Below are 20,596 nucleotides of genomic sequence, written 5' to 3' on the forward strand. Positions count from 1 at the left end.
GAAAAAAATCCTCAACATTACTAATTAGAGAAATGCAAATCAAAACCATTGAATGCAATCTCACACTTGTCACAATGACTATTATTAAAAAGTTAAAAATAAAATAGATGTTGGTCAGGTTGTGGAGAAAAGGGATCATTTAAACACTATTTGTGGGAATATCAGTTAATTCAACTACTATAGAAACAGTTTGGAGACTTCTCAAAGAACTTAAAACAGAACTACCATTTGGCCCAGCAATCCCATTACAGGAACACATACCATTCTACCAGTAAGACACATCCATGTGTACGCTTATTGCAGCACTTTTCACAACAGCAAAGACATGGAAACAATCTACATATCCATCGACAGTGGACTAGATAAAGAAAATGTGGTACATACACACCACGGGATACTATGCAGCCATAAAAAAGAATAAAATTGTGTCCTTTGCAGCAGCATGGATGCAGGTGGAGGCCATTATCCTAAGCAAATTAACACAGGAACAGATAATCAAAGTTCTTACTCATAAGTGGGAGTTAAACACTGAATACACATGGAAATACACATGGACACAAAGAGGAGAACAACAGATAATAGGGCTTACTTGAGGGGGTAGCATGGGAGGAGAGTAAGGATCAAAAAGCTACATATTGGGTACTATGCTCATTACCTGGGAGAATAAATCATTTGTACACCACATTCCAGTGACACACAATTTACTCATGTAACAAACCTGCATATGTACCTCACTGAACCTAAAATAAAAGCTGGAAAAAAAAAAAAGAAACAAAATAGCCCCATCTCAATAATACAGAAGGAATAACAAGGATTAATTCAAAAATGTTTATCACATATTTGGGAATTCAAAAATTAATGATATAATCAGACATATTTCCTATATTCATATACTATATACTTCCTTCGTATATGTTACCAGGAATTAAACATGGTATTTGTAACACATGATATCCTTGTCATCAGTGAGAGAGATGTACTATCACTTAAGAAAAATATAATTTGACTTAAGATGCTAGTGATATATTGTGAAGTCAATAATATAGTTTATCAGGGTATTTTATTTCATCTTCAAAGAAACTGATGAGGTATTCATTATTTGAAAAATCAACCAACAGGGGAAGTTTTTCGCAGATCATAAATACTCCATGTTCGAATTTTTCTCATATGTCAATACCAAAATACAGGTATCAAACAGATGTTTTTATGTCCATGACCTGTTCTATCAATTCAATAAATGTTTGCTAAGCATGTGAGTGAGGAACTATGCAGAGATTAATATTTTTGCTGTCTTCAAGGAGTTTATAGGCAAAGCCAAAAAAGATGATTCATGCATAATTAATACAAAGCAGCATAATGATGCAAATAGATCTAAATAGAAGGATCAAAACAGGTTTTGTGAGGGATAGTTTTCAATAAGTAGAGATGGTAGGGAAAATATATATAGACAAAACATGAACATGGACAATAAGAAAGACAGACATGTTTGAGAGCAATCCATTTTATTTATTTATTTATTTATTTATTTAGAGACAGAGTTTCATTCTTGTCGTCCAGGCTGGAGTGCAGTGGTGCCACCTTGGCTCACTGCAACCTCCACCTCCTGGGTTCAAGCAATTCTCCGGCCTCAGCCTCCCAAGTAGCTGGGATGACAGGCGCACACCACCAGGCCCAGCTAGTTTTTGTATTTTTAGTAAAGACGGGGTTTCACCATGTTAGCCAGGCTGGTCTCTAACTCCCGACCTCAGGTGATCCTCCAGTCTCAGCCTCCCAAAGTGCTGAGATTACAGACATGAGCCACCGTGCTCAGCCAAGAATAATCCATTTTACTAAAATATATTTATCTAAGACATTACTAGCAAATAAAGCTGGAAAAATAAGATGAAGCTAGAAATGAAGGGTCTTGAATGCCTGAGTTAGAAGTTTCTATTTCACATTTGCAGTGAGGACCAGGGCTAGTTTTGAGTGGGAAAATGACGTGACCAGAATGGCACTTAAGGCATACTGACTTGGCAGCACTGCTCAGAGTAAATACAAGCAGATGAAGAGAAGAGACTACAAGTGGGTGGACAGGGTAGGAGGCTCTTGAAATAACTCAGGTGAAAGGAAATGATGGTCTGAATCCACAAACTGGCAGGAATGATGAAAAGGTAAGAGATGGTCAATCTGGAAAATAGTGATGAAAGACAGAATGATCTACTTGTAAGACATTGGACCTACATTCAGATCCCCCAGATTTACCTTTTGGGCAACTTACTTTACTCCTGATTCCCACATTGAGGATAATAAAACCTACCTCATGGTATTGTTGTCAGGAATAAAGGAGATAATGATTTTTAACATGTTTACACAACGCCTACCTAGCATGTAGTGAAAATTTAGTGCTTGGTAAATGTTAGCTTCTAGTGTTACAATTATTTTCGGATATCATAGTTTGGTCACTGTTTATTGATTTTTTTTTAGTAGCTACATCTCACTTTTGGTTCACGTAGCAGTTGTAGTCATTTATATACCCTAAAACTTTTGTGTGAACTACTCCCTGACATTAAATCTCCCCCATCTTTGATTTTTAAGGAGTCTAAATGTAAGATTTTATACTAACTCCCACTGAATTTTATGTTTTTACCTCGAGCCAAGATTTCAGCCTATTGAGATAATTTTTCATATAAGTTCAATTATTTGTCATATTTGCTATTCCTCCCTAACTTTTATGAAGCTGATTAGAATAGATATGGTTTTTTCCAAGTAAAATATTGACTCAGACCAATCCAAGAACAAAATATTTCACTTTTCAGTAGAGAAATCCCCTCTACATTGACATTTTGTGACTATTTAGAAAGCCTGGACAAAATTGGACAAAGTCTGTGAAACATAAAACTCAAGATCTCTTCAGCAACACAAAAGAGAACAAAATAGCTCTTTTCTATGGCTGACAGAAAGCCAGAGTAAAATTTTTTTAACTGATGAAGAAAATCAAGTAACTTCCAAAGGTCACCCTGCTAGTAAGTTGCAGAACAGAGTTGTAAACGCAAATCTGTAGGACTCACAATCTCATGCTCTTAACTGCTAGACTAAGTTATCTTCCTAAAAACACAGTTGAGATTCCCACCATGATTGCCGGGAAAAACCTCTACTTTGGTCTCTGTAATTCATCTCCAAATAATTAAACACATTTTGCAATGATAATGGTTAATTTGCAAGAACATATGCACTTTTATATGCAGTCTTTGCCTTTTTATGCATTTATTCAGTCAATGAACTTTCACTGAGAGACCACTACATTCAAGGCACTGTGTTAGGCAGGATGTGACTACAGAGATCAATCTAATAATGAACCTACTGTCAAGGAGTATATAAGAAGTAATGTAAAACATATACACCTACAAGGCAAGGCAGAAAGAGATGTATCATGAATGGTAAAAAGCAAGTGTGCTAGAAGTTCAGAAAAATGACTCTTTTATTCTACTAGCCATTTTCTCAAGGACTTCCTAGATTTCCTAAGGATATAAAAAGTTCTTCCTGAGGTGAGGGTAGAGACAAAAATCTTACCCTTCTGATTCTGGATTTTTCCATTAATGTACATACAGTACATATGTGTGGTTAACAGTATTGTTTTCAAAGTATAAATGCAGGTCAACAGGATCCTAGTTCTACATTCGCTAATTCTTGCAAAATCTGTTAGGAGAATTCAAACCTTGGATGAATCACCTTGAGTCACCACATCCAAAAGGTCTGTTCAACTACATAAGATATAAATTGTTCAGGTTAGAATGTTCTTCTGAACATTGTGTATCACTGCTTAAGATTTAGCACCACTATAAAAAATTATATATGTTAAAGAATCAGTTATGTTCCTATAATAAGAAGCCTCTATTTACATTTCAAAAAATTAGCCTCCCAAGTTTCTCTAAATCTGATGGAAATTGGGTAAGATAGCTGCAAAGGTCTCTCCAAATTCTGAAATTGATGCATTCCTGATAATAAGCTCTAGAAACCGGGTTAGAATGTGTTTGAAGATAAACTTTGTTTCAGAAACACCATTTGGTTTTTAGGCAATCTAATCTGACTCTAATGAACTTTAAAACTTGATGAATTTTAGAACTAAATTAAATATATTTTCCAAAAGTAGGGACCTCACGCCCAGAGAGTATTCTCAAGGATAGCTCAGCATAAAAATAAATAAATAAATAAATAAATAAATAAATAAATAAATAAACAAACTGAAAATCCTTCAAAGTAAATCTTGAAACCTTAAAATACTAATATAAAATATCTCACACTTCATCAGGCTGACATGTAATTTAGTATCTTGCATTGGAAAAGAAAATAAAATAACAGAAAAGAGGCATAGTGGCTGAACGAAATTGCACAAAACCTGCCAATGCACCCCCCTTTCAAACCAGAAGCTTTAGATGCTGTTTGTGTCTATGTTCTCCCTCAGGAGAAAAAACAATATGTAACACATTTCATCCCTTAAGCTCCTTATTTACTTCTTAAAGACATAGGCTGATGAGGCAATGTTCTATTACAAATGTTTAAACAAAAAAAAAGTTTTCTTGGTAGCTGGATTCTGAAATCTGCTCTAATGATCTTTATCATCAAATTTCTCTATGGCATGCTGTGTTCACATTTAAAATTGTATAGATTGTTCATACACATGGAGGAAAAAACATTAATATAAGGCTTGGGAAAACATAAAGAGAATAGAAAATTTTTTCGGATTATTTTACATTCTTTCGAAAACCTAAATTTCATGGGTTGGTAAAGAATGTTAGGATATTTATATTTCTTCAAAATTTACATTCCAGATTATATAATGTCCTAATTCAACTTAGAAAATGGTTTCAGATGCATATTATAAGAGTATATAAAACAGACTGACTTTTGAATTAAAATGTATGCAAGACAAAATGTAATTTTAACTTGAGCTAGCCTTTATATTACATGCAAAACCTCCAATTGAATACATTCAATCATAATAAGAATTTAATTTTTAACTTATATTAGTAAAAATGTTCAAACTACCACATTACAGCTAATATTTTAAAAGAAACAAAAATCTCCGATTCAAAAATAAAAGTTCTTACATAAGATGGCTGGTTTTGTATTTGAAATTACTGAATCGGAGTGCCCTCTATTGGAAGAAAAGAGGCAACAAAAGTTAAACTGAACTAAGAATATAGGTAAAATACTTCCAAAGCTCAAGTCACATCATTAATATATAAAATACATTAATTAATAATATGGATGCTACAAAACATATTTCCTTACATTTTTATTTCTCCTAAATAACTTTTGGAATCACTTGTCATATTACAATAAGCAAGTTGGATGTTTCATATCCTATGAAATTAAATTTTAACTGAACCCAAATGCTCATCATTTAACTAGTAATATAAATAACAGACATACAGAAATGTTTTCCACATTTAATGTTCCAATATAACATAGAAATGTTATAATTGAGGACTGTGGTTTGAATGCAGTTTGGATTTTCCTTAACGATAAACTGAAAGCCTCCTTGCTACGGACCTCACGTCGGTGTCCCCTCCAAGTTCATATGTTGAAATCCTAACCCCCAATGTGATAGTATTAGGGAGAGGGTGTTGGGAGGTCATCAGATCATAACCCCTTATGATGTGCTAGTGTCCATATAAAAAAACATTAGCAGGGCCAGGCACAGTGGCTCATGCCTGTAATTCCAGCACTTTGGAAGTCCAAGGCAGGCGGATCATGAGGTCAGGAGATCGAGACCATCCTGGCCAACATGGTGAAACCCCTTGCTACTAAAATACAAAAAATTAGCCGGGCATGGTGGCATGTGCCTGTAGTCCTAGCTACTCGGGAGGCTGAGGCAGGGGAACCGCTTGAACCCAGGAGGCAGAGTGCAGTGAGCCAAGATCGCGCTGCTGCACTCCAGTCTGGCGACAGAGCAAGACTTCATCTCAAAAAAAAAGAAGAGAAAAGAAAAGAAAAAAAAACACATCAGGAGAACCTGCTTTTTCCCCCTCTGTTCTTTGCCACATGAAGATACAACCAGAAGACAGCCCTCTTCAAACCAGGAGGCAGACTCTCACCAGCTGCCAGCTCTGCTGGATACCTTGATCTTGGGCTTCTCAGACTCCAGAACTGTGAGAAATAAATGCTGGTTTTTTTTCAAGCCACCCAATCTATGCTCATTTGTTATAGCATAAATAATCCCTAATTCAAGAGACTTTTAGAAGCTCTTACACTGGGGAATTGGAGCAGTAGACTGGATATTAAGATCTATGAGATTTGTTCTATCTGAAAAAATTGTTTTGTGGTGTTATCAAGACCTCAGTTCTGACTCAGCATCTCAGACATGAATTACCTCAGTAAGATCTTGGCTGATTTTTGGCTCCCTAGACCAATCATATGCATGTTAGAATAACCTGAGAAGCTTTTCCAAGAATAATGCTCAGAGCTACCCAAAATTATTTTGATTTAGTTGGTCTGGACTGGAATCTGAGGGCATCGGTATTCATTTTTTTTAGAGCCTCTCTAGGTAAATCTAATGTACAACTATGGCTGAGAACCATTGTTTGAGCCTCTCCCCGACCAACCAACATACAACTACCACTTTTATTTTCCAAAAATGTCACTTTCAGGAGAACTCTTCTACTCAAGAGTTTATTCTCAGCATCAATTTTAAACTTCTGACTAGCCTCCCAATCTACTTAGCTGTCTTTGTTCTCTGACAATAGAGTTGAGAGGCAAGTTGAGTGGCAAGCTCCAGAATGTCTGTGTTCTTGGCTCTATAATTGCTGCGTGAAACTGGGAAAGTCATAGAAATAATACTATCCTTTTCATAGGGTTATTGTGAGCGTTAAATCAGTCAATACAAGTGTTCTATAAATTGAGGTATTATCATTACTTATCCAACTTTATTTCCTACTACTTTCCAAAACAAACTCTCATCGTAAATCATTCTCAAATTATGCACTAATTCTTACCTCTGTGCTTTTGCATATATTGTTTCTTCAGGCTGGAATCCTTTCTCAATCATTTGTTCCAACTAAAGTGAAAAACACAGCTCCCCTTTCACCAAGACACAGCTTAGTCTCTCCCTACCTCCACAAAGACTTCAATGAATATCTGTAAGTATTCACTGATATCTCCCTTTTAAAAATTCCTTTGGCCACAAGGTAGCATACTATGAGAAATGTGGCTGAGAATTAAAAACATTGGCTCGGAGTTTGAATCCTCACTCTGCCACTTGGCAGCTAAGTCATTTTCTAAATCCATATTGTAAGAATTACTTAGTAAGTGACTTACATCATGTAAAGCATTAGAGTAGCAAATAGCAAAAACCGAGTGTCAGTTCTTATTTATTCAGTGTTTTATATATTAGTCTACAGTTATAGTCTGCACACTATGACTGAAGTCTCCTTAGGACAGGTGTTTTGAATCACTTGAAGTCAAGAACCATGTCTATTATAAACCCCACAACTCAAAACATGATAAGAACCATCTGTATTAGGTGACCTATACTTGACTAAACTTTTTGCATCATGTGAGAGTATAATTGAAGCGATATTCTGGAAAAAAAAAACTTTTTTGATGAATAGAAACAAATATTCAACAAAACATGGAATGAATTCAAATAAAACACAGGCTACAGAAAAGAGTCAAAGTAATTTGATTAGTTTTTAAACATTCGTTAACAGGTCTTTATCAGATTCATTTTCTGAAAGGTCAGTTCCAATTATGTATTTTATCTGCCCAAAATCCTTTAGATTTTTCTCATTTCTTAAAATAATAAATACCAAAATTCTTAGCCTGACATTCAAAATCATCCACCACCTAACCTCAAACTAGACTTCTAATCTTATCTCTCATCTTTCCCCTTTGTAAACTCTATTCTTCCAAATAAACAGAATTTTTTGCTTTTACTCATATATACCATCTGCTTTTCTGCCTCCACAAAATCTTTAACATTTTATAGGGAAATATTTTCAAAGAACACTATTGTGAAGGTTTGTCACAGGAACGAGGAGTGGTGTTAGAAAAGTATGAGCTCAGATTTCAAAACCTTAACGCTCAATTTATGAGTATTAATTTCTTTCTTGCCACTATCACAATACAGTCTTTGGCTTACAGAAAAACTTGAACATCTTTTCCCCAAACTATTTTCAGTCTCTCAAAGTCAAAAGTCTTTGCCATCACTTCCTGAAAGACAGAAGCTTGAATCATGGTCTCCAAGCAGCACATACAGATCCCAGGACATACAAGATATTCATTGAGTAAACGAAAAATAATTAGAGCTTCTGTTTTACACTTATTCTCTACCTTCCTCAATTTGAATTTCTTTTGTTGTGTATGTCTCATAAGTTACATCAAATATTACTAGAAATGTAGTCTGTCTCTCTCTCTCTCTCTCTCTCTATATATATATATACACATAATTTAGAAATACTCAGGGATATTTGCTCAAAATTTGTTTACTAATGGTATGTACAACAAAAAAGTCTGGAGAGCCTGGTCTAAAAAATTAGGGCTTTCAGAATATCTGTGGTTTTACAAGTAGAAGGCCAGAAGCTACCAGTTTAGATAAATATTTGGGGATGGATCTTAAAAAGTAAATACTATGTACTGTTTATATAGAACAAGTAAGTTTTAACTTCTAACTAACTTTCAAGGAAATATTAAAATGTAACTGGTAATCTAGAGATAGCATACACCTGTTTCAGATATTTTAACAGAGGATTTTGTCCCAACATTAAAGTTACTATTATAAATATTTCATTAATATAAAAATTTCATTTGGTAAAACCTACAGGTATTTAAAACCTCAGTACATACACAACTGTTCATAGTTATTCATAAAGAATTTTTATTGGGGCCAATAATAGGATGTTTTTGCAAGAGAAAGTGAAGCACAAAAACAAAATGAAACAAAAAAAGCAGGCCTAGGAGGTAGGACTAGCCATGGAACTAGATTAGCAAGTGCTATCCCAGGAAACAGTGTCACAGCTTACTTTAAGTAACTAAATTAAGTAAATGTTCTTGTAATGGACAGTCACTATACTAAGCAAGTTTTTTTTAGTTTTCACAAATAATATGACATACTTAACACAGTTCACTCTATTACTGGCTTTTGAATAAAGTATGATATATCTGTAACAAATTAAGTTCTAAAAGTGACAAAAGATTTCTTATCAGAATAATGTATTTCCTTTAATACCAGTATATACTATAAATCCTTCCTGTATAGGACAAAAAATAAGTTTACAAATCTTAATATTAAACTGATTTATTCTCTATAGTTTTTCTTGCTATTGTGTTCATATAAAAATTCAAATGAGCAAGAATCACCCATGGCCTGACCTCAATCTATCCTTCTAATCTTATCTCCCCTCTTTCCTCTTTGTAAACTCTTATTCCTAATAAATAGAAATACTCGCTCTTACTCGACTATATCATCTGTTTTTCTGCCTCATATAACCTTTAATATTTTATATGACAATATTTTCAAAGAACACTATCATAAGGGGTTGTCACAGGAACTAACACATGCTTAAGATTCTGAGCTTATTGAAGAGAAACCTCTTGGGATTTGCATATTATAAAAATATGCAGACTGAACTTTCCATATTTCTCTCCTACTATTACTTAAGGAGGAAGTGAGGAAACCACATGTGTGGCTCTGCTCTGTTAGACTGAGTTCATAGAGAAAATAGGGAAGACAGTCAAAAGGAAGGTTTTTGTCTTTTTTTGGGAACCAACATCATTATGCCCAGTAAAACTAAGGAATACAACAACAACAACAACAACAACAACAACAACACTACTAAAAATCCATGCGTTTAAGAAAGAGTCTAAAGTAGAGAGATCGTCAAGTGATCTGTCAAAGCACTCCTTCCCCTACCCACGCACTGAGAGTAAAACCCCAAAGAACGTCAGGAATAGTGCAATAAGGAAACTGACATCTTACAGTGGTGGAATCTGATAATGCGCCATGTCCCATGCCTCTTAGGTGTACATACTGAACTGGAAAAGGCAGACACATTGTCTTCATTTCCCCCCGCCTTACTTACTACACTCTGGCTTCCATTTTTCCCAAGTTCTTCCTCTGAAATCTTGCTCAAATTATCTAAGTAGTGGTCTGATATTGTGTGGCACAAGTCTTCAAACGAATAATCCTTTTCTTGACAGAGTTTTATTTCATCCAAGAGTTTTGATAATTCTCCAGTGACGGTTTCACCTATGAGAATAAGTTTTTCAGAAGTTTCAAGAAAGGTTATTGTTAAAACTTACTGTTAAGCAATAAAAATATGACCGCTATGGTGATAGAACTCAAAATGCAGCAAGATTAAGCAGTCAGACACTGTTCTGCTGAAAATAAGGTACTCAACCATAATTAGTACAACATTATTAATGGACAAAAGAGATTATAATTTTGCCTATTTTTATTCTTTTTCAAAATATAAATAATTATTGTAAGGTTATGTATACATGGTACATAAAAGCATCTAGAATTACAATTCCCAAAGCTTCATTTATTATAGGATTTAATTTCCATAATCTTTCATTGGTATTTTACTTCACTAACAGAATTCATTAGCAAATTTGAAATGGTGCTGAAAACCTTCTTCCTAGGTTCAATAAACAGAAATAGTACAAGTTATTTAAACAAATAATAATATAGGTAATCAGTACATTAAGAATTATGGTATATGATATAAAGTAAAAACACAAAAGAAATAGATAAATAATATAAATAATATACATCATCTGTCAAACATGAATATTTTGTAGATTACATGAAAATATGCACATTTCTAAACAGTCTCAGATAGGTACCTTATATCTGTAACTTATTCTGAAAAAAATTTCCAGCAGTTACAATCCAGATTTTAATATTTTTATTCTGACTTAAAAACATATTTAAGACCAGCTGACTATAGATGCATGGATTTATTTCTGGACTCTATTCTGTTTTATTGGTGTATACGTCTGTTTTCATGCCTGTACCATACTGTTTTGATTACTGTAGCTCTTCACAAGGGTTACAAGAACACAAAATGTGGAAAAGATAGTCTCTTCAATAAATAGTGTTGGGAAAGTAGATGTCCACATGCAAAAGAATGAAATATGACCCTTATCTCATCCCCTCTGTAAAAATCAACACAAATGGGATAAAGACTGGAACATTAAGACCTGAAAATATGAAACTTCTAGAAGAAAACATAGGGAAAAAACTTGATATTGGTTTGGACAATGATTTCTTGGATATGAACAAAAGCAAAAATGAACACACAGGATTGAATCAAACTAAAAAGCTTCTGCACTGCAAATGAAATGATCAACAGACTAAAAAGATAACTTAAGGAATGGGAGAAAATATTTGCAAACCATAGATCTGGTAAGCGGTTAATACACAAAATACATAAGAAATTCACATAACTCAATAGCAAAAACACAAATAACCTAATTTTAAAATGGGCTAAGGACCCAAATAGACATTTCTTCAAAAAAAGGCACATAAATGACCCAAGATATATGAAAAGGTGCTCAACATCACTAATTATCAGGGAAATGTAAATCAAAGCCACAATGGGTTATCACCTCACATCCATTAGAGTGGCTATTCTCAAAAAGACAAAAGATAGGAGGTGTTGCTGAGGATGTGGAGAAAGGGAAGCCTGTATGCTGTCAGTGGGAATGTAAAATGGTATAGCCACTATGGAAAACAGTATGGAGATTCCTCAAAAAATTAAAAATAGAATTACCATAAGATTCAGTAATCCCACTTTGGAGTGCTTATTCAAAGTAAATGAAACCAGTATCATGAAAAGATATCTGCACCCTTCTGTGTTGCGGGAAGTCAAGGACCCCAAACGGAGGGACCAGCTGGAGCCGTGGCAGAGGAACATAAATTGTGAAGATTTCATGGATATTTATCAGTTCCCAAATAATACTCTTATAATTTCTTATACCTGTCTTTACTTTAATGTCTTAATCCTGTTATCTTCATAAGCTGAGAATGTATGTCACCTCAGGACCACTATTGTGTTAACTGTACAAACTGATTGTAAAACATGTGTGTTTGAACAATACGAAATCAGTGCACCTTGAAAAACAACAGAACAACAGCAATTTTAGGGAACAAGGGAAGACAACCATAAGGTCAGACTGCCTGTGGGGTCGGGCAAAATAGAGCCATATGTTTCTTCTTGCAGTGAGCCTATAAATGGATGTGCAAGTAGGAGAGATATCACTAAATTCTTTTCCTAGCAAAGGATTTTAAATATTAAGACCCTAGGAAAAGAATTGCATTCCTGGGGGGAGGTCTATAAACAGCCACTCTGGGAGTGTCTGTCTTATGCGGTTGAGATAAGGACTGAAATATGCCCTGGTCTCCTGCAGTACCCTCAGGCTTATTAGGGTGGGGAAAAAATCCCACCCTGATAAATTTGAGGTCAGACCAGTTCTCTGCTCTCGAACCCTGTTTTCTGTTGTTTAAGATGTTTATCAAGACAATATGTGCACAGCTGAACATAGACCCTCATCAGTAATTCTAATTTTGCCCTTTGCCTTGTGATCTTTGCTTTTTCCCTTGCCCTGTTTCCTCTGAAGCATGTGATCTTTGCTCTGCCTTTTGCCCTTTGAAGCATGTGATCTTTGTGACCTACTCCCTGTTCGTCCACCCCCTCCCCTTTTGAAATCCCTAATAAAAACTTGCTGGTTTTGTGGTTCAGGTGGACATCATGGACCTACCGATATGTGATGTCACCCCTGGCGGCCCAGCTGTAAAATTCCTCTATTTGTACTCTTTCTCTTTATTTCTCAGACACTTAGGGAAAACAGAAAGAACCTATGTTGAAATATCAGGTTCCCCCGATACTTCTGTTCATTACGGCATTCTTCAGAACAGCCAAGACATGAAAACAAATCCACTGAGAGATGAATAGATAAAGAAAATGCAGTGGGTGTGTACATTTATATACATACTACACAAACAATGGACTATTATTCAGCCTTTAAAAAGAAGAAGATCTTTCCATTTGTAACAACATGGATGAACCTAGAGGGCATTATGCTAAGTGAGATGAACCAGGTACAGAAAGACAAGTACTGCATGATCTCACATGTGGAATCTAAAAAAGTCAAAGTCATAAAACAGAGAGTAGAATGGTGATTGCCAGGGGCTGGGGAGTGAAGGAGATGAGAAAGTGTTGATCAAAGGGTATTAAGGTTCAGTTACGGGGGATTAATAAATTCTGGAGATTTAAAATACAGCATGGTGACTATAGTTAATAATATTCTATTGTATACCTGAAACTTACTAAGAGAGTTATCTTAAGTGTTCTCTCCACAAAAAAACAAACAAAAAAAACTATATGAGATGATGGCTATGTTAATTAGTTGATTTTGGCAGTTATTCCACAAAGTATATATCAAATTGTACACTGTAAATATATACAATTTTCATTTGCCAAGAGTACCTCAATAAAGCTGGGGAAAAACACATTTAAGAAAAAAACACATCTAAGAAATATATACTCCAGATAAACTTCATTACAGCAGGCTTGGTTTTCTGCTTTGCTCACTGCTGTATCTCAGGGCTGAGAAGCTCTAACCAGTAACACAAGCTCTTATAAATGGATGAAATATAGAGTATAGGATATAACCTATTAGACTTGAAATTTTCACAACTGTACATACAAGTCTAGTATGGTTTCCAGGGCTTTATAATTAGGTACTCACTTTTGGTCTTTTGGGTGGGAGACTCAACAGGAGATGAAATGTGTGTTTCTTGTGTTGCATCTTCCTGCACAGGCTCTTCAAGGACTGTAGATCTTCCCACACCTTCTAAATACTCTGTGTGTATACATTTTTGAGATTACATACTTGAATTCATTTATTTTAAAACCAGTACATTTTATGTTTTACTTCTGGTGATCAGTTTTGCATTTATTTTCTCATATCCTAAGTTTTCAAAAGAACTTCAAAAAACCAAACATATCAAAAGAACATCATGATGATCTTAAAGTTTTAATTAAAAAAAAAGACACCAGATTATTTGGGAGAAACTCTTGAACCCCTTTCTTCTAAAAACTAAACTTAAAACATTCTTTCCTTAAAAATAAATTTACCTATTGAAGATACAATAAACTCCTTGTTCTCCTTACTTCCATCTGAAGATTTTAAACTGTCTGAAAGATGCTTTGAATAGATTTAAACCCTCAAACAGGAATGTCAAATTCAGATGGACACCACAACCAGCCAGGTAACATAAATGAATGAAATGGAGTAAGTTCATTTTAAAATGGTGCTGTAATCTTGTAAGATAAGTACAATTTGCATATTAACTTTATTTCCACAAAGAAATAATGTTCATTGCCATTATTCTTTAAGTAATGTCCTATACTCAGCCTATTTTTCATTTTTCCAGTTTTGATACAAATATAATATTAGGAATAGCAGCTTAAACTTAAATATTGCTTACTATGGACCCAGCATTGTTCTAAGTATTTTGTATACATTAACTCATCTAATCCTTACAAAACCATGACACAAACACAATCTAAGTTTTAAAGATTACAAGTAAAGGGGGAATATTATTAACTTGTCCATGTTCATTCAGCTAATAGGTGGCAAAGCCAGATAAATATAAGACAAGAAAACATCTCGCTTTTCTCTTAATCACAAAGAAAACAGCATCTGAATGTAGAAATAAATGTTAACCAATATTCAGCCTCACAGACCATGTTTAACCAGAGAAAAAATGACCAATCTAAAGTTCATCCCTGAAATAAAACTTCTTTTAGAGAAACCAAAACTCCAGAGTTTGAGCTAAAATTCCAGTTTTTTTGTTTTTGTTTTTTTTTTTTTTTTTTTTTTTTTGAGATGGAGTCGTTCTGTCACCCAGGCTGGAGTTCAGTGGTGTGACCTCAGCTCACTGCAAGCTCCACCTCCCTGGTTTAAGCCATTCTCCTGCCTCAGCCCCCTGAAGTAGCTGAGACTACAGACACGTGCCACCACACCCGGCTAATTTTTTTTGTATTTTTAGTAGAGACAGGGTTTCACCATGTTGGCCAGGCTGATCTCGAACTCCTGACCTCGTGATCCGCCCACCTCAGCTTCCCAAAGTGCTGGGATTACAGGCGTGAGCCACCACGCCCAGCCAAATTCTAGCTTTTTAAATGTTAACAGCTAATCCAATTTTTATGGAAACACAATGTGGGCTCAAAATATGTGATATAAACAAAGCCTGTGTGCTATGTGCCAAAGCATTCAGCCCACAAGTGGCTAGTTTGTAACCTCTGTATAAAGATTAAATTAACAGATCTCTTTTCATACAGATCATTTGCTTATACTTCTTTATTCAAGAATCTTTTTCTTAAAATCTAATAAAGAAAATCTGTACTCTCATGCCAAACAAGTATGTCCTCATACCATTTAAATAATTTCTACCAGGGAAATCCAGGAATGCAAAGAACAGAGATGATGTGTTCACATTCTGAAATTTGCCAATAATTAGAGAACTTCAAAGATGTCCTGTATCCTGTATGCCCTGTCACAAATTAACATACCTAATTAATCTTGACCATTTAGGAAAGCAAAGATAGTTACTCCTATGTAACAACACTTTATCTTAGATAAACCAATGCAGTATGTTTTTAAAAAGTCCATGATTATGTCACACCCCCTTTTCTAGTGAGTGACATTTATTTTGCTTTTCCCAAAAGACATATTACACACATGCTTCAGTTTTTAAAAGTTCAGTGAGAGGTGGCCAGGTGCAGTGGCTCACTCCTGTAATCCCAGCACTTTGGGAGGCCGAGGCGGGTGGACCACGAGATCAGGAGATCGAGACCATCCTGGTTAACACGGTGAAACCCCGTCTCTAGTAAAAATATTAAAAAAAAACTAGCCAGGCAAGGTGATGGCCACCTGTAGTCCCAGCTACTCGGGAGGCTGAGGCAGGAGAATGGCATGAACCCGGGAGGTGGAGCTTGCAGTGAGCCCAGAGGGTGCCACTTCACTCCAGCCTGGGTGACAGAGCAAGACTCCGTCTCAAAAACAAAAACAAAAACGTTCAGTGAGAGGCTGGGCACCGTGGCTCCTGCCTGTAATCCCAGCACTTTAAGAGGCCAAGGTGGCTGGATCACCTGAGGTCAGGAGTTCAAGACCAGACTGGCCAATGTGGTAAAATCCCCTCTCTAATAAAAATACAAAAAGTAGCCGGACATGGTGGCAAGTGCCTATAATCCCAGCTACTTGGGAGGCTGAGGTAGAAGAATCACTTGAACCCAGGAGGTGGACATTGCAGTGAGCCAAGATCGCACCGCTGCACTCCAGCCTGGGCAACAAGAGCAAAACTCCCTCTCAAAAAAAAAAAAAAAAAAACCACGCACACACACACAAAAACAAAATTCAGTGAGACTCAAAATCCAATATGAAATGCAAAGCATCTAGAGGGAGAAGACTGATAAAAATAGTATGTGCCACTCTTATTTTTTAGCTTTTATTCATTTTAATTTTAATTTATATAAAAGGCTATGATTGGATTCTTCTCTGATTCATCTCTGCATGCATTTGACTTGCAATTAACTTCTTTATTGATAAGAAAATTGTAGGGGCCTGAACTTCCCTGAAATGTTTTGGAAATAGAAAAGAGAATACAATGGCCGCATATTGTGCTTCTATTCTTTTTACTCCTCCTTGGCTTTTGTTGACTACTGTATCTACATGTTCCCTGCCTGACTTGGTTTTAATTCATTTACCTTCCTGCAGAATAATGCTGTTCTTCAGCTTCCCAACTGACACCTAATAAAACCTATCTCACCACCCTCCTCTGTCATACTTGCAGCCAATCCATAACAAGTGTAGGAAATAATCACTGCTGAACAGGGTAGGAGCTAAAGGAGAGAAAAAACATCTGGGGTTTTTAAGTAACATGCTACATGACAGGCCTAATCATCAAACAGGAAAGGAAAGCATTTAAATCTAATTTTTAATAAAAGTTTTAGTTCAAGTGGTGAAGTATGCAAACTGCAAATAACAAAAATCATACCTAGATAGTTGTCAAACCTTCAACAGAGCTAATGACTGCCACTAACAACAAATGTACTTAAATGACTTTTACCAGAAACTAAGGCTGGTAAGACTGAGTTATTTTATACCATTGGATTAGGAAGGAAATAATCCGTATTCTTTTGGCTACATACAATTTTTGTTATTATTGATAATCTAACATTTAGATATAAGCTCTGCCACTTAAGATACATGAATTTGAACAAATCAAATCTCTCAGAGCCTCAGTTTCCCTTATGTGCAAAAATAAAATAATGCCTGACTTATCTTACTTCATAGGGTCATAGAAACCAAAGTAGTAGCAAATCCCTGAAAACACTCAAAGTATTATTCAAATGTGAAATAATACTTAATCATCACTACTTTATAGCTTTATTAACTTCCAGCTCATAACTACATATTTACTACATATATATGAATTTTAAAAATACTTCTAATATCAAATGAGTAAATAAACACTTTAACTTCTTTAAAATACTTACTGAGTAGTTAAAGACCAAAAATAAAACACTAAAAGATATTATTATTTAGTTTAAAAGTCTGCCATAAAAAAATAAAACTAGTAAGTTCGTTCAAAAGTAAACACTAACTCAAAATCAAAAAGAAAACTATAACAGTTTTAACCTGATCTTAACTTTAAGGCAAACTCATCCATCATTCAATACTGTTTACCTTGTAAGAGTGTTGCAATCTGGAGAGATTTCTGAGATGGATGTTCTTTCAGAATGTCCAAGACAGTTCTACCTAAGCTATCCTTTATGTTGGCATCAATTCCTGAAAGAAAAAGAAAAACTCACTAGATATACACCACTGAAGTGTTCTCAAAAGATACTATCAGTATCTAACTGCTGTAATTTCAAACATATACAGACCAAGCACTAAAAGTGATTTTAAAAAAATTAAGTTCTACACACACACACACACACACACAGACACAGACACACACGCACAAGATTTTAGCAAGAAAGAAGGCAGGGGCCTATTGTTACCAAAGATTAGGAACATTCTTGATCACGAGTTAACTCTCAAAGGGCACCCACCCAATGCTTAAGATTGTTTTTCAGGACCCTATGGTATCTTTTTTTTTTTTTTTTTTTTTTTTTTTGAGATGGAGTCTTGCTCTGTCGCCCAGGCTGCAGTGCAGTGGCATGATCTCGGCTCACTTCAAGCTCCGTCTCCCAGGTTCACGCCATTCTCCTGCCTTAGCCTCCCAAATAGCTGGGACTACAGGTGCCCACCACCACGCCCAACTAATTTTTTTGTTGTTGTTTTTTTGTATTTTTAGTAGAGATGGGGTTTCACTGTGTTAGCCAGGATGGTCTTGATCTCCTGACCTCGTGATCTGCCCGCCTTGGCCTCCCAAAGTGCTGGGATTACAGGTGTGAGCCACCGCGCCCGGCCAACCCTATGATATCTTTGGGTTATAACTACTTAACTCAATAGCACACTATCACACTGAAAAATGTTATTGATTTAGAATGTGAATTCCTAAAGCATAATAGTCATGTGATTTATATTCTCTGTATAATATGGTAAAAATATTTAGTAGATTATAATCATGTACCATGTAAGTAACATAAGAACAGTCTTAGAACACTTGAATATTCATAGAGTTGAAAAAGGATGATTATTTTGAACTGTTGTCCACACAGAATTTATTCAAATACAAGGTCAAATACTCCATGATATTTATTTATCCTAGATTGTATTTGTCAGTCACATTCATCATCCATTTGATGAGCAAACTTATTGAAGTGTGTAACTAAAACACCTGTTATTACTTTCATTGTGGAAATATATATTGTATGAAAGAACTTATTTTAACGTAGCAAATAGCTTTCACCGCCCTAAAAATTTTATGAATTTTCCAAACACATAATTGCAAAAAAAAAAAAAAAAAGCCAATTTACAGGATCTGGTCCCAAATGTTAGTCCATTGTAAGATTATTAAATACATGTTTAAATTTGCATAGGAATGTGTGACCAGCACATAATAATATTTAGGTGGTTTCCTCAAATCCTTTGTTGTAACACCACACTGCATGACAAAGTTAAATATAAATGAAACTTTAACTTTGTTAAATTATGTACAAATACAATCACAATACAATAGTCTGCCAATGTTTTTCATTTTATTTTTTTAGAGGAAAATAAACACACTATATTCCATAACATGAAAAATTTCCATCAGTTGTTTACAAGCATGAATTTGTACCCATGCCTTTTGATCTTTAAAACAAATCTGACCTCAATTTTAGTTTTATTTCATTTCAATCAGAAAGTACATGTGAAAATAAATAAGCCAACTTTATCGTTCCTTCAAAACACTCCCTTTGAAAGGTTCCCTTTAAAATAAATTTCTGTAGCCTACTAAAAATAGTTACTCAGTTAATGAACTAACTAGGACAATTTACCTTAAGGAGAGGGAGCTCAAATCTCTGTTTACTGTAGTTCACAATATAAAACATAGAAAAACTATTATGTTCTTCAATAAACCAAACAATTGTGACAATTTCTCAAGGATCAATTCCTCTCTCTTACAGAAGGCAGAAATCTCCTTTTTCTTTTGGCAGTTTACCTCTAAAGTACTTAAATGCATAAAATTGTAATAACTAAGAAGTTTGTACTTAAAACATGTATTGCAAAAACGAAGTTGCACATTGATATCAATGTTATCTAAATACTGAAGCTCAGTTCTACATAATATGAATACATATCTGCATTTTAGAGTAAAGACAAGAGGGTGATTTGTGAAGAAAACTGTGTTGTTTTCCTTTGTCTATTCCCAAAATAGAAATGGTATCTGGCAGGATAAGCTCCATGCAGAATCACAATAGTTACCTGTTTCTAACAGAACTCGTACAACATCCACCTTTCCAAACAAAGCTGCTTCATGAAGTGCACTCCCCTTTTCTGTCTGGAAAAAAAAAAGTAAGAAAAAAGAAAGCACGGTTGTATTTGGAGTGCTTACAGGTTTAAAAAAAATGCTCACATTTTATATATTCATACATATTTTCTGTACTCTCAGCCCTCCCTAACAGAAAGGTAACATGGAATAAAGAAGAGATTCTGAAAGAAAAATCCATTGTCTTGGGGATTATAAAACACCTCTGCTTCTAAATAGAAATTTGGGCCAGGTGCAGCGACTCACGTCTGTAATCCCAACACTTTGGGAGGCTGAGGCAGATGGATCACCTGAGGTCAGGAGTTCGAGACCAGCCTGGCCAACATGGCAAAACCCCATCTTCTCTACTAAAAATACAAAAATTAGCCACGCGTGGTGGTACATGCCTGTAATCCCAGCTACTCAGGAGGCTGAGGCAGGAGAATCGTTTGAACTCAGGAGGCAGAGATTGCAGTGAGCCAAGATCATGCCACTGCACTCCAACCTGGGTGACAGAGTGAGACTCCATTTCAAAAATAAATAAATAAATAAATAAATAGCCATTTGACTTTGTTAACGTTAGTATGTCACCTTCTCTTAGCTTTAGCTCTCCTTAAGTATAAAATAAGAGAAGTAATGCCCACCTCA

The 20,596-nt window shown here is 35.2% G+C and overlaps 1 protein-coding gene across 9 annotated transcripts in view; it reads right to left on the minus strand.

Moving 5' to 3' along the window:
• The window catches only part of ANKS1B (ankyrin repeat and sterile alpha motif domain containing 1B), a 1,295,786-nt gene that overhangs the window by 1,057,321 nt on the left and 217,869 nt on the right, over nt 1-20,596 (minus strand). For all 9 annotated transcript variants that reach the window (XM_050749329.1, XM_050749335.1, XM_050749328.1 and 6 more), the window contains exons 5-8: nt 19,906-19,981; nt 17,737-17,838; nt 13,732-13,845; nt 10,059-10,225 (exon numbers count right to left, since the gene is read on the minus strand). In XM_050749329.1, the coding sequence (XP_050605286.1) occupies nt 10,059-10,225; nt 13,732-13,845; nt 17,737-17,838; nt 19,906-19,981 (459 nt within the window). The remainder of the gene's footprint in view (nt 1-10,058; nt 10,226-13,731; nt 13,846-17,736; nt 17,839-19,905; nt 19,982-20,596) is intronic.

Source organism: Macaca thibetana, chromosome 11 (assembly GCF_024542745.1).
Source record: "Macaca thibetana thibetana isolate TM-01 chromosome 11, ASM2454274v1, whole genome shotgun sequence".
NCBI lineage: Eukaryota > Metazoa > Chordata > Mammalia > Primates > Cercopithecidae > Macaca > Macaca thibetana.